The following is an 11007-nucleotide window of genomic DNA, read 5'->3' as shown; positions in this document are numbered from 1 at the left end:
AATGATTGGCTTTAATAATCAGGAAACAATGTCTTACGCACATCTCTAATCCAGAATACAGGTCTGTTTGTAGTTATCCATATTTAGATGAGATTTACATCAGTGCTGGATGAGGCATTTATATTTGTACTTCAGCTGAGATAGATTTAGTGTACAGTACACGACTAGCACTGAACTCTTTGTGATTGATGAAAGAACAGAAAGCCTCAGTGTTCGGTCAGGTTGGTTTGTTTCTGTGTGGATATCTTTAGTAAGGGCAAAGTCTGGATGGTCATTTTTAGAACCAGGGCTGATGTGCAAATAAACACTGACCTGAACCAGACCTGAGCGGCCGCATCTGAACGTGAGAGAGAGACATAAAGCGTGTGTGAGAGAGCGTGAGTGTGTGCAGTGACTTGAGCGCAGAGGATCTGTCAGGATGGGAGGTGAGTATATGAACACATCACAGCTTCTCTAGATCTTCAGACTGATGATCAACGCTGAGCTCAACTCAGTCTGTCAGTGTTTGAACGGGTTCAGATGATACTGATGTTAAAGTCTTTAGAGATCTGCTCCTCCAGACCTGAGGAAGGATTCTGTGTCAAAGCTTTATGATGAATCTTTGCTCAGCTGTGGCTTTAACAGAGATCTGATCTAAACTGTGGAAGTGTTAGTTAAACCTGGTAACCACTTAATTGTCATATCATTTTCATTCTTAAATTTTTTGAATGTTAAATGTAAAAGATTTTATATGCATATAATTATATTGTTTTATCATTTATTTGCAAAAAAAATCAATAGTGTTTTGAAATTAATTTAAAAAATGTATTTCAAAAATTGTTTAAAATCTGTTTTTGCAAATGAACTCTTCAGTTATTATTTATATATTTAAAAACATTTAAAATCACACTTATTCAAATTATAATATGCATTTTTTTTAAATAAGCTTAATATTGAATTAAATATATTTAATGTTAGGATAAACGATTGGCTTTAATAATCAGGAAACAATGTCTAATCCAAGATACAGGTCTGTTTGTAGTTTTCTATCAATTGTTTCTTGTTTAAGTAGCATGTATGCATAATTTTGTATAATAATTGTAAAGTAATGCTTTAATCTGATTAAACTTCAGGCAGACTTTATGGAGAATCAGCATTTAATGCAGAATCACAACTGAACTGAATCACTGCCAGATGTTTTTTTTACTGTCAATATGATATTATATGTGACCATATTTTGTGGAGAAATATGTACCTAGAAATTAGCAAAAAAAAAAAAAACGGTATAAAAATTAAATCTTTATATATATTATAAAGTATTTTTCAACACTGCAAAAAGTGCTTATCTTACTTAGTGTTTTTGTTTTGTTTCTAGTCAAAATATCTACTAGATATTACTAGATAAGCAAAATGATGTAAGATATTTAGTCTTGTTTCCTGGGGAAAAAAATCTAAATGAAGTGCATTTTGCTTAAAACAAGTAAACTATCCGCCAGTTGAGTAAGAAAATGTTGTTTTAAGAGTAACTTCCTTACCCCATTGGCAGATAATTTGACTTGTTTTAAGAAAAATTCACTTAATTTAGAATTGAAGCCGTTTTTGCAGTGCAGTATTTATGACTAGCTGCATATGAAAACCAGAGAAGTTCTTGCAGTGTCCTCAATCAGAGGAAAGGTGTGCGTGTGTGTGCGTGCGTGCGTGTGTGTGTGTGTGTGTGTGTGTGTGTGTGTGTGTGTGTGCATTCAAGCTCAGATGATTGACAGTATGACATTGAAAAAATGCACCCCATTAGTTGTCACTCACTCCTGGCTCCGCCCACATATGCTTGTCTCTGATTGGCTGATGCATCTGTCAGTCACATTGACATGTGCTCATGTGTGTCTGCTGCTGATGTGCCAGTCTGTGTTTGCAGCTCTCTTCTGTCTGTCTCATGGATTTCTTTTATCCAGTACTGATTGTTCATTCATCCTCCTGTCTCCGTCTCTGTCTGTCTGTCTCTTTGTGTTGTGACCTTGCTTTCCTCTTCATGAATCCTCTCTATGAACAGAATCTCAGCAGATGTCATTCTAACGCATTTCTGATTTTAGTGTTTTGCAAAATCTTGTTTCACCACTTTCACATCAAACATACTCGTCTGCTTTCTCTTTCTCTCTGTTTTCTCATTTTCATGTGCACTTATCCATCCGTTCATCATGAAACATCACAAGCATCTTCATCCAGTAGTTATGAAGAGAGAGCCATCATCATCACTGACTCACTGCACATTATTGATCAGATCAATCAGCTGATCACATGAGACACTGATTTGAGTGTGAGTGTGTTTATTCTGAGTGTGTGGAGACATCAGAGACACAGAGACGGCCATCACTAGACACAAATTCCAGAGAGACATGTAGTGAAGTAAATTATTCAATATTTAATGCAGAAATTGAAAAGCATGAATCTGATTCCTCCTGTCTGTCTGTTTCAGCTCGTATCAGGCGTTACTCAGACGTCATGGCTCTGCCGGACTCCTTCATTCAGAAGCAGCAGTTGGACGCGTCGATGGCCGACACGTTTCTGGAGCACCTGTGTCTGCTGGACATCGATCAGGAGCCCATCACTGCGCGCAACACCAGCATCATCTGCACCATCGGTCAGTCAATAATAATCAATAATAGTGCAATAATAATCAGCATAATTATATATTTAGGGGTCAAGCACTAAAGGTGCGAAGTGTTTTGAAACTGTACTGATTTCTACTATTCTTCCTCTTACGTTTCTTCCACTTTTTAATCTATGGCAACCCATAGAACCACTTGCAGGAAAGTTGTGAAATTTGGCACACTGATAGAGGACAGTCTCAACATTAACCATAGCAAGTTTGGAGTCTCTAGCTCAAACTCTCTAGCGCCACCACTTGTTCAAAATATCACTCATGCTAATAACTTTTGAAGCATAATGTCTAGAAGGAAAATTCACCAAAAAAATCGTAAGGTTTAGTTGTTAATAGTTCATAAAACCTACTTTATTGAACTCAGATCATCTTCAGACCATGCTGGCAAGAGGTTATGCAATTCAAGTTGATAAGTCAAACGGTTCTCGAATAACGCGTGTAGGAATTCTATGAAGAGCATGTAAAAATGGATGTGAGGCTATATCTCCGCAACCGTTTGGCTTATTGAGACCAAACTTGGTGTGTGTTAAAACAAGCATGACCTGAGGCTACCTGCACAGTTTCAGAGCAGCGCCACCTAGCGGTCAGAAGATATGAAAAATGGCTATTTTTGCTAATAACTTGTAAATGCTTTGGGCAAAAATCACAAAACTGGTCTCTTTAGATTTTAGTCGAAACATTCCTAATTTCTGCCATTTTGAATTTTGTCATAAAATGCTATATTTAAGGAATGCATTGGCATATTGTTATGAAACTCACAATGTGTCTTCGGCATCATGCCTCGATGGTACTCAAAACATTTTGTGGCAGCACCACCTTGTGGTCAAAAGTTTCAGAGAAATTTGCAAAAATGCTAATAACTTTTTAATGTGTTAGTCTATTGTAATTAATCAGGTCTCAATATATTCTTTGGGTCATGCCGAGAACATCAATACTAATTATGCCAAAATTAGCCAAACTTCCTGTCTGACATTTTGATTTAAGTTAAAAACATACTTTTTCATACTCCTAGACTGTTGGAAATAAAAATTTCAAAAATTCTAATAACTTTTGATTGCATTGGCCTATTGTAATTAAACTTGGGTTATGCCGAGAACATAGATACAAATTTTGCCATAGTCGGTCCATTCTGGTCCATATCTGCCATTCTGATTTATGTTGAAAACTCGTTTTCGTACTTGTCATAGACCGTTCGATCTTTTTTTTTTTCAAACTGAGCACACCACACCAATTTGATAACAGCAACACCTACTGGTTGACAGTGATAAATATTTCAACCATAATAATAGTGCCTGTATTTGATTTTTCAGCCGTTTTGCTTAAAAAATACCTCTTTAATTGCTCATTGGTGCAGTTGGTCTGATGCTACCAGACATGACTTATCTTGCCTTCTTTGTGCTTGGCCCCTCAATTGTTCCTTGCAGCTATGTTTTCATTTATATTTTTGTATCTGGCAGTAGCCTACACTGGTACGTATCTACACTGAGTCAGTTTACACTTTCCCTGGGAATTAAACCTATGACCTTGACCATGAACACCTGCTCTACTGCTTGAGCTATGAATGTTTTTTCTATTATATAATTTCAAAAAAGGCCCCGCATCCCGCTCCATCACCAAACTGCAGGAGATGGTGAAGGCTGGTATGAACATCGCCAGACTCAACTTCTCTCACGGCTCTCATGAGGTGTGTGTTGGAGTGTGTGTGTGTGTGTGTGTGTGTGTGTGTGTGTGTGTGTGTGTGTGTGTGTGTGTGTGTGTTTGTGTGTGTGTGTGCGCGTCTCTTTATGACACACATTCAGCGTCTCACACGTGTCTCTTCTAGTATCACGGAGAGACGATCCGTAACATTCGTGAGGCGGTGGAGACGTTGACCTCTGACCCGCTGTACTACAGACCCGTAGCCATCGCTCTGGACACCAAAGGACCGGAGATCCGCACCGGCCTGGTTAAAGGGGTACGACTGACGCGAGTAGAGGAGCGTGTGTGTGATAGTGTTTCAGACACTCAGTGTGTTTGTGTGTGACAGTCTGCAGACGCTGAGGTGACGCTGGAGCGAGGAGCGTCGGTTCGGGTGGTGACGGCAGAGGCGGATCGTGATAAGACGGACGGGTCGTTGATCTGGATGGATTATCCCAGCCTGCCGGACGTGCTCAAGAAAGGAAGCAGGATATTCATTGATGACGGGCTCCTTGCTCTCAAAGTCCTGGAGATCGGTACAGCAAACAATCATCAGCTCAAAATCACCATTGAAATGCATTGAGATGAAAGAAATAATTTTCAGTGATGTTTGCATTTCATGACAGTGAAGCTTAAAACCAGCAGAAATTAAATTCAGTGCAGTAAATACATCAATGAAGTATTTACTTAATAAAGCTTTTGATTTAAATACTTTCAGTATGCAATTTAAATCCAAATAATATTTTAATGTCGAGTGAAATGTTGAGTTTTTGGCGTGTTTTTATGAGCGTTACCCTGTTTTTGTAATTTTTGTTTCTTTGTGGTCTTGAAGTGCAACAGTTTGTACTTTGGATGTTCACTGGCAAAATATTTAGTCAGTAATCAGTTCAATTGGTTCTGGACACTTTAAAACAAACCTGTTAATACATTCATGTCTGAAATCTACATCATAAGCAGATTTCATGATGCATTAGATTATTTAGTGATAAACGAATACATTCTTATCTCCTGAATTCTTCTACTAACAGGTGAGACGTGGGTGGATACTCGCGTTGAGAACGGTGGCATTCTGGGTAGTCGTAAAGGTGTGAATCTGCCCGGGGCGGAGCTGGTGAATCTGCCGGCGGTGAGCGACCGTGACCGATCCGACCTGCTGTTTGGTGTGGAACAGGACGTGGACATCATCTTCGCCTCCTTTATCCGCTCAGCCGACGATGTGAGGGCCGTGAGGGAGGCGATGGGACCCAAAGGACAGAATATCAAAGTCATCAGCAAAGTGGAGAGCAGACAGGGTGTTCAGAAGTAAGACAAAGACACCCTGCACGCTTCTGCTTTAATGCGCTTCCAAACTCTTTTAAATGCTTCCAAATGCTTCCACAGACTTCCAAACTCTTCAACATGCTTCCAAACTTTTCAATTTGCTTCCACAAACTTCCAAACTCTTCAACATGTTTCCAAACTCTTCAATTTGCTTCCACAAACTTCCAAACTCTTCAACATGTTTCCAAACTCTTCAACACTTCAACACACTTCCACAGACTTCCAAACTCTTCAACATGCTTCCAAACTTTTCAATTTGCTTCCACAAACTTCCAAACTCTTCAACATGTTTCCAAACTCTTCAACACTTCAACACACTTCCACAGACTTCCAAACTCTTCAACATGCTTCCAAACTTTTCAATTTGCTTCCACAGACTTCCAAACTCTTCAACATGTTTCCAAACTCTTCAACATGCTTCCAAACTTTTCAATTTGCTTCCACAAACTTCCAAACTCTTCAACACTTCAACACACTTCCACAGACTTCCAAACTCTTCAACACGCTTCCAAACTTTTCAATTTGCTTCCACAGACTTCCAAACTTTTCAACACACTTCCAAACTTTTCAATTTGCTTTCACAAACTTCCAAACTCTTCAACATGCTTCCAAACTTTTCAATTTGCTTCCACAAACTTCCAAACTCTTCAACACTTCAACACACTTCCACAGACTTCCAAACTCTTCAACATGCTTCCAAACTTTTCAATTTGCTTCCACAAACTTCCAAACTCTTCAACATGTTTCCAAACTCTTCAACATGCTTCCAAACTTTTCAATTTGCTTCCACAAACTTCCAAACTCTTCAACACTTCAACACACTTCCACAGACTTCCAAACTCTTCAACACGCTTCCAAACTTTTCAATTTGCTTCCACAGACTTCCAAACTTTTCAACACACTTCCAAACTTTTCAATTTGCTTTCACAAACTTCCAAACTCTTCAACATGTTTCCAAACTCTTCAACATGCTTCCAAACTTTTCAATTTGCTTCCACAAACTTCCAAACTCTTCAACATGCTTCCAAACTTTTCAATTTGCTTCCACAAACTTCCAAACTCTTCAACATGCTTCCAAACTTTTCAATTTGCTTCCACAAACTTCCAAACTCTTCAACATGCTTCCAAACTTTTCAATTTGCTTCCACAAACTTCCAAACTCTTCAACATGCTTCCAAACTTTTCAATTTGCTTCCACAAACTTCCAAACTCTTCAACATGCTTCCAAACTTTTCAATTTGCTTTCACAACCTTCCAAACTCTTCAACACTTCAACACACTTCCACAGACTTCCAAACTCTTCAACACGCTTCCAAACTTTTCAATTTGCTTTCACAACCTTCCAAACTCTTCAACACTTCAACACTCTTCAACACGCTTCCAAACTTTTCAATTTGCTTCCACAGACTTCCAAACTCTTCAACATGCTTCCAAACTTTTCAATTTGCTTTCACAACCTTCCAAACTCTTCAACACGCTTCCAAACTTTTCAATTTGCTTCCACAGACTTCCAAACTCTTCAACACGCTTCCAAACTTTTCAATTTGCTTCCACAGACTTCCAAACTCTTCAACACGCTTCCAAACTTTTCAATTTGCTTTCACAACCTTCCAAACTCTTCAACACGCTTCCAAACTTTTCAATTTGCTTCCACAGACTTCCAAACTCTTCAACACGCTTCCAAACTTTTCAATTTGCTTTCACAACCTTCCAAACTCTTCAACACGCTTCCAAACTTTTCAATTTGCTTTCACAACCTTCCAAACTCTTCAACACTTCAACACACTTCCACAGACTTCCAAACTCTTCAACACGCTTCCAAACTTTTCAATTTGCTTCCACAGACTTCCAAACTCTTCAACATGCTTCCAAACTTTTCAATTTGTTTCCACACGGTTCCATATGCTTTGAAATGCTTCCACACACTCTCACTCTCTGTCTCCTCACATCTGGTGAATTCTCACTGTAGTTTCGAGGAGATCCTGAAGGAGAGCGATGGCATCATGGTGGCCCGTGGCGACCTGGGCATCGAGATCCCTGCAGAGAAAGTCTTCATTGCGCAGAAGATGATGATTGGACGCTGTAATTCTGCAGGAAAACCCGTGATTTGTGCCACACAGGTGCGTCATACGTGTTCCTGATGATCAGCTTCAACAATTAAATTAATGAGAAATTTGTCCATGCAAAACAAGAGTGTGGTTATTGGATCAGAGCTTCTCAGCCATTATGACTCTGATGACTCTCATTAAATAGAATAATTTACATCTGATGTATTTAATATGTAATATATCTAAATATACCCAAAATATCTCATTTAAATGATAGAAATTCTGTTTGAAATAATATTATTTCATTACATTTAATTTAAAATTAATTAATTATATGAATAAAACAAGAACAACTTTTACTTTTTACTTTTCAGAATTTGAAAAAAAATTAAATCATAAATCTCAGATTCCAAGAGCATGTATTTTTAGAGGAGAAATGGAAATGATGAGAATGAACTCTGACACTGTCAGCTGATGTTGAGTGTGTTACAGTGCTACATTGAAACACACACACACACACACACACACACACTAATGACCTGATTCAGCATGCGTGTGTGTGTGTGTGTCTCTGTGTCTCTGTGTGTGTGTGTGTGTGTGTGTGTGTGTGTGTGTGTGTGTGTGTGTGTGTGTGTACCTGGTATTCATCACGTTGTGGGGACCAAATGTCCCCACAAGGATAGGAATACCAGTAGATTTTGACCTTGTGGGGACATTTCTCAGGTCCCCATGAGGAAACAGGCTTATAAATCATGCACAATGAGTTTTTTTGAGGAAGTAAAAGTGTGCACAATCTCCTGTGAGGGCTAGGTTTAGGTGTAGGGTAGGGTTAGGGCGATAGAAAGTACGGTTTGTACAGTATAAAAACCATTACGCCTATGGAATGTCCCCAACAAGTGTGTGTGTGTGTGTGTGTGTGTGTGTGTGTGTGTGTGTGTGTGTGTGTGTGTGTGTTTAGATGCTGGAGAGTATGGTCCATCACACGCGTCCCACCCGTGCAGAGAGCAGTGATGTGGCCAATGCAGTGCTGGATGGAGCTGACTGTGTCATGCTGTCTGCAGAAACGGCCAAAGGACACTTCCCTGTAGAAGCTGTTGCCATGATGCACTCGGTAAGTGTGACCCCGTGACCTCTGACCCCTCTGACCTGTCACCTGCCATTTCACTCTCTGTCTCTGTCTGTATGTGTCAGATCTGTCGTGAGGCCGAGGCGGCCATCTTTCATCAGCAGCTGTTTGAAGAGCTGCGCCGTTTGACCCCTCTGAGCTCCGACCCCACAGAGGTCACCGCCATCGGAGCCGTCGAGTCGTCCTTCAAATGCTGCGCTGGAGCCATCATCATCCTCACCACCTCCGGCAGGTACGTAATCACACACACACTTCACTGTCAGTCCAGTGTCTTGATCATGTGTGTGTTTGGTGTTGTTGAGGTCTGTGTCTGTGCTGCAGGTCGGCTCATTTACTATCTCGATATCGTCCTCGCTGTCCGATCATCGCCGTGACGCGTAACGAACAGGTGGCCCGTCAATCACAGCTGCTCCGTGGCGTTTTCTCCGCCTTCTTCCGAGCTCCGCCTGCTGACGTCTGGGCCGACGACGTGGACAACCGCGTGACGTTTGCGATGGACATTGGTGAGTGTGTGTTTATACAGTCTCTTAAGGGGAGACACTGCAGGCAAAAACACTGTTTTTTTCATGCTCCTGTCATGTTTGAAATTTTGGGCTTTTTGGTTTTTCATAGTGTTTTTTCAGACTAGTTTAAAAAAAACATCCAAAAGACACATTTAAGTGTTTCTTTTATAGCACTTTATCTATTTGTGTCAATAGATCTCAATTACAATCCATATTTTTAAAGGCCAAGAGTTTTTTGTCCTACACTGAGCCATAAATCTCCACTTCAGTAGCACTTACACACTCCAAACTTTACATTTGTATTCCTGTCTATATCCTGAAGGTTTTACCAGAGGGATTTGTTCATATTTAATTTGCTTGATTTTATACAACATTTTATTCCCCCAATAATGGTAAAATGATTTTCTGTCTGTTCTAAGTATTTTCTGAATTTTCTGAGTGACAAAATGAGATACCCAAAATTCCCTCCGTAAAAATATTTGACTCTAATATGTCAAAAAAATTAAACAAGAATTTTGAAAATGACTTTATGACTGTTATTTTTTACCCTGTTCACCTACGGTTTCTTGCCTTAAAGGATTAGTTAGTTTCTAGAACACAAATTTACAGATAATGTACTCACCCCCTTGTCATCCAAGATGTTCATGTCTTTCACTGCAAAAAATGCTTTTCTTACTTAGATTTTTTGTCTTGTTTCCAGCCAAAATATCTAAAAATTCTTAAATCAAGAGGGATTTTCTAGACGAGTAAAAATTATTGTCTTGTTTTCAGAAAAAAACAAGACAATAAAAATAATCGTGTTTTTTGTACGAAATAAGATTTTTTGCTTACCCCATTGGCAGATTATTTTGCTTGTTCCAAGCAAAAACTCACTTCATTTTAACTTTTTTTTTTTCTGAAAAAAAGACAATAATTTTTACTCGTTTAGAAAATCCTTCTTGATTTAAGAATTTTTTGATATTTTGGCTGGAAACACGACAAAAAATCTAAGAAAAGCATCTTTTGCAGTGTTTTTTCTTCAGTCGTAAAGAAATTTTTTTTTGAGGAAAAATGTGTTCTCCATATAGTGGACTTCTATGGTGTCTGTGAGTTTGAACTTCCAAAATGCAGTTTAAATGCAGCTTCAAAGGGCTCTAAACGATCCCAGACGAGGAAGAAGGGTCTTATCTAGTAAAACAATCTGTTATTTTATAATAAAATGTACAATTTATACACTTTTTAACCACAATGGTTGTCTTGTCGCGTTCTGCGATGCGCATGCGTACTCTGTGTATTCTGGTTCAAGACAGTTAGGGTATGTCCAAAAACTCCCATCTCATTTTATCCTCTAACTTCAAAATCATCCTCCATCGCTGTTTTCCCTTTTTTGTGAAGGGCGTTTGATCTTCTTTGCACGTTCACTTTGTAAACACTGGGTCGGTACTTCTGCAGTGATGGAGGACGATTTTGAAGTTGGAGAAGAAAATGAGATGGGAGTTTTTCGACATCCCCTAACTGTCTTGAACCGGAGTACACACAGAGCTAGACAAGAAGAGCAATTTAGGATTAAAAGTGTATAAATTGTGAATTATTTTAGAAAATGGCAGGTCATTTCAATAGATAAGACCCTTCTTCCTCAGCTGAGATCGTTTAGAGCCCTTTGAAGCTGCATTTTAACTGCATTTTGGAAGTCCAAAATCAAGGACACCATAGAAGTCC

General features: G+C 39.2%; 1 protein-coding gene across 1 annotated transcript; it reads left to right on the top strand.

Moving 5' to 3' along the window:
• Window positions 1-319: 319 nt before the first annotated feature.
• pklr (pyruvate kinase L/R) lies at window positions 320-9434 on the top strand. The gene is made up of 10 exons (XM_073846870.1): window positions 320-425; window positions 2450-2614; window positions 4228-4319; window positions 4458-4589; window positions 4662-4848; window positions 5341-5614; window positions 7602-7752; window positions 8639-8791; window positions 8872-9038; window positions 9128-9434. Exons 1-10 carry the CDS (start codon window positions 419-421, stop codon window positions 9432-9434), a joined length of 1635 nt encoding a protein of 544 aa, XP_073702971.1. The 5' UTR covers window positions 320-418.
• Window positions 9435-11007: the final 1573 nt, after the last annotated feature.

Source organism: Garra rufa, chromosome 9, assembly GCF_049309525.1.
Source record: "Garra rufa chromosome 9, GarRuf1.0, whole genome shotgun sequence".
Taxonomy (NCBI): Eukaryota; Metazoa; Chordata; class Actinopteri; order Cypriniformes; family Cyprinidae; genus Garra; species Garra rufa.
The sequence above is the reverse complement of the archived record's forward strand: the minus strand, read 5'-3'. Positions and strand labels throughout refer to the sequence as shown.

Coding starts and splice junctions, on each gene's coding strand:
- pklr (XM_073846870.1), top strand. Junction 4,320..4,457: donor TCTCTCACGGCTCTCATGAG/GTGTGTGTTGGA, acceptor TGTCTCTTCTAG/TATCACGGAGAGACGATCCG. Junction 8,792..8,871: donor CTGTTGCCATGATGCACTCG/GTAAGTGTGACC, acceptor TGTATGTGTCAG/ATCTGTCGTGAGGCCGAGGC.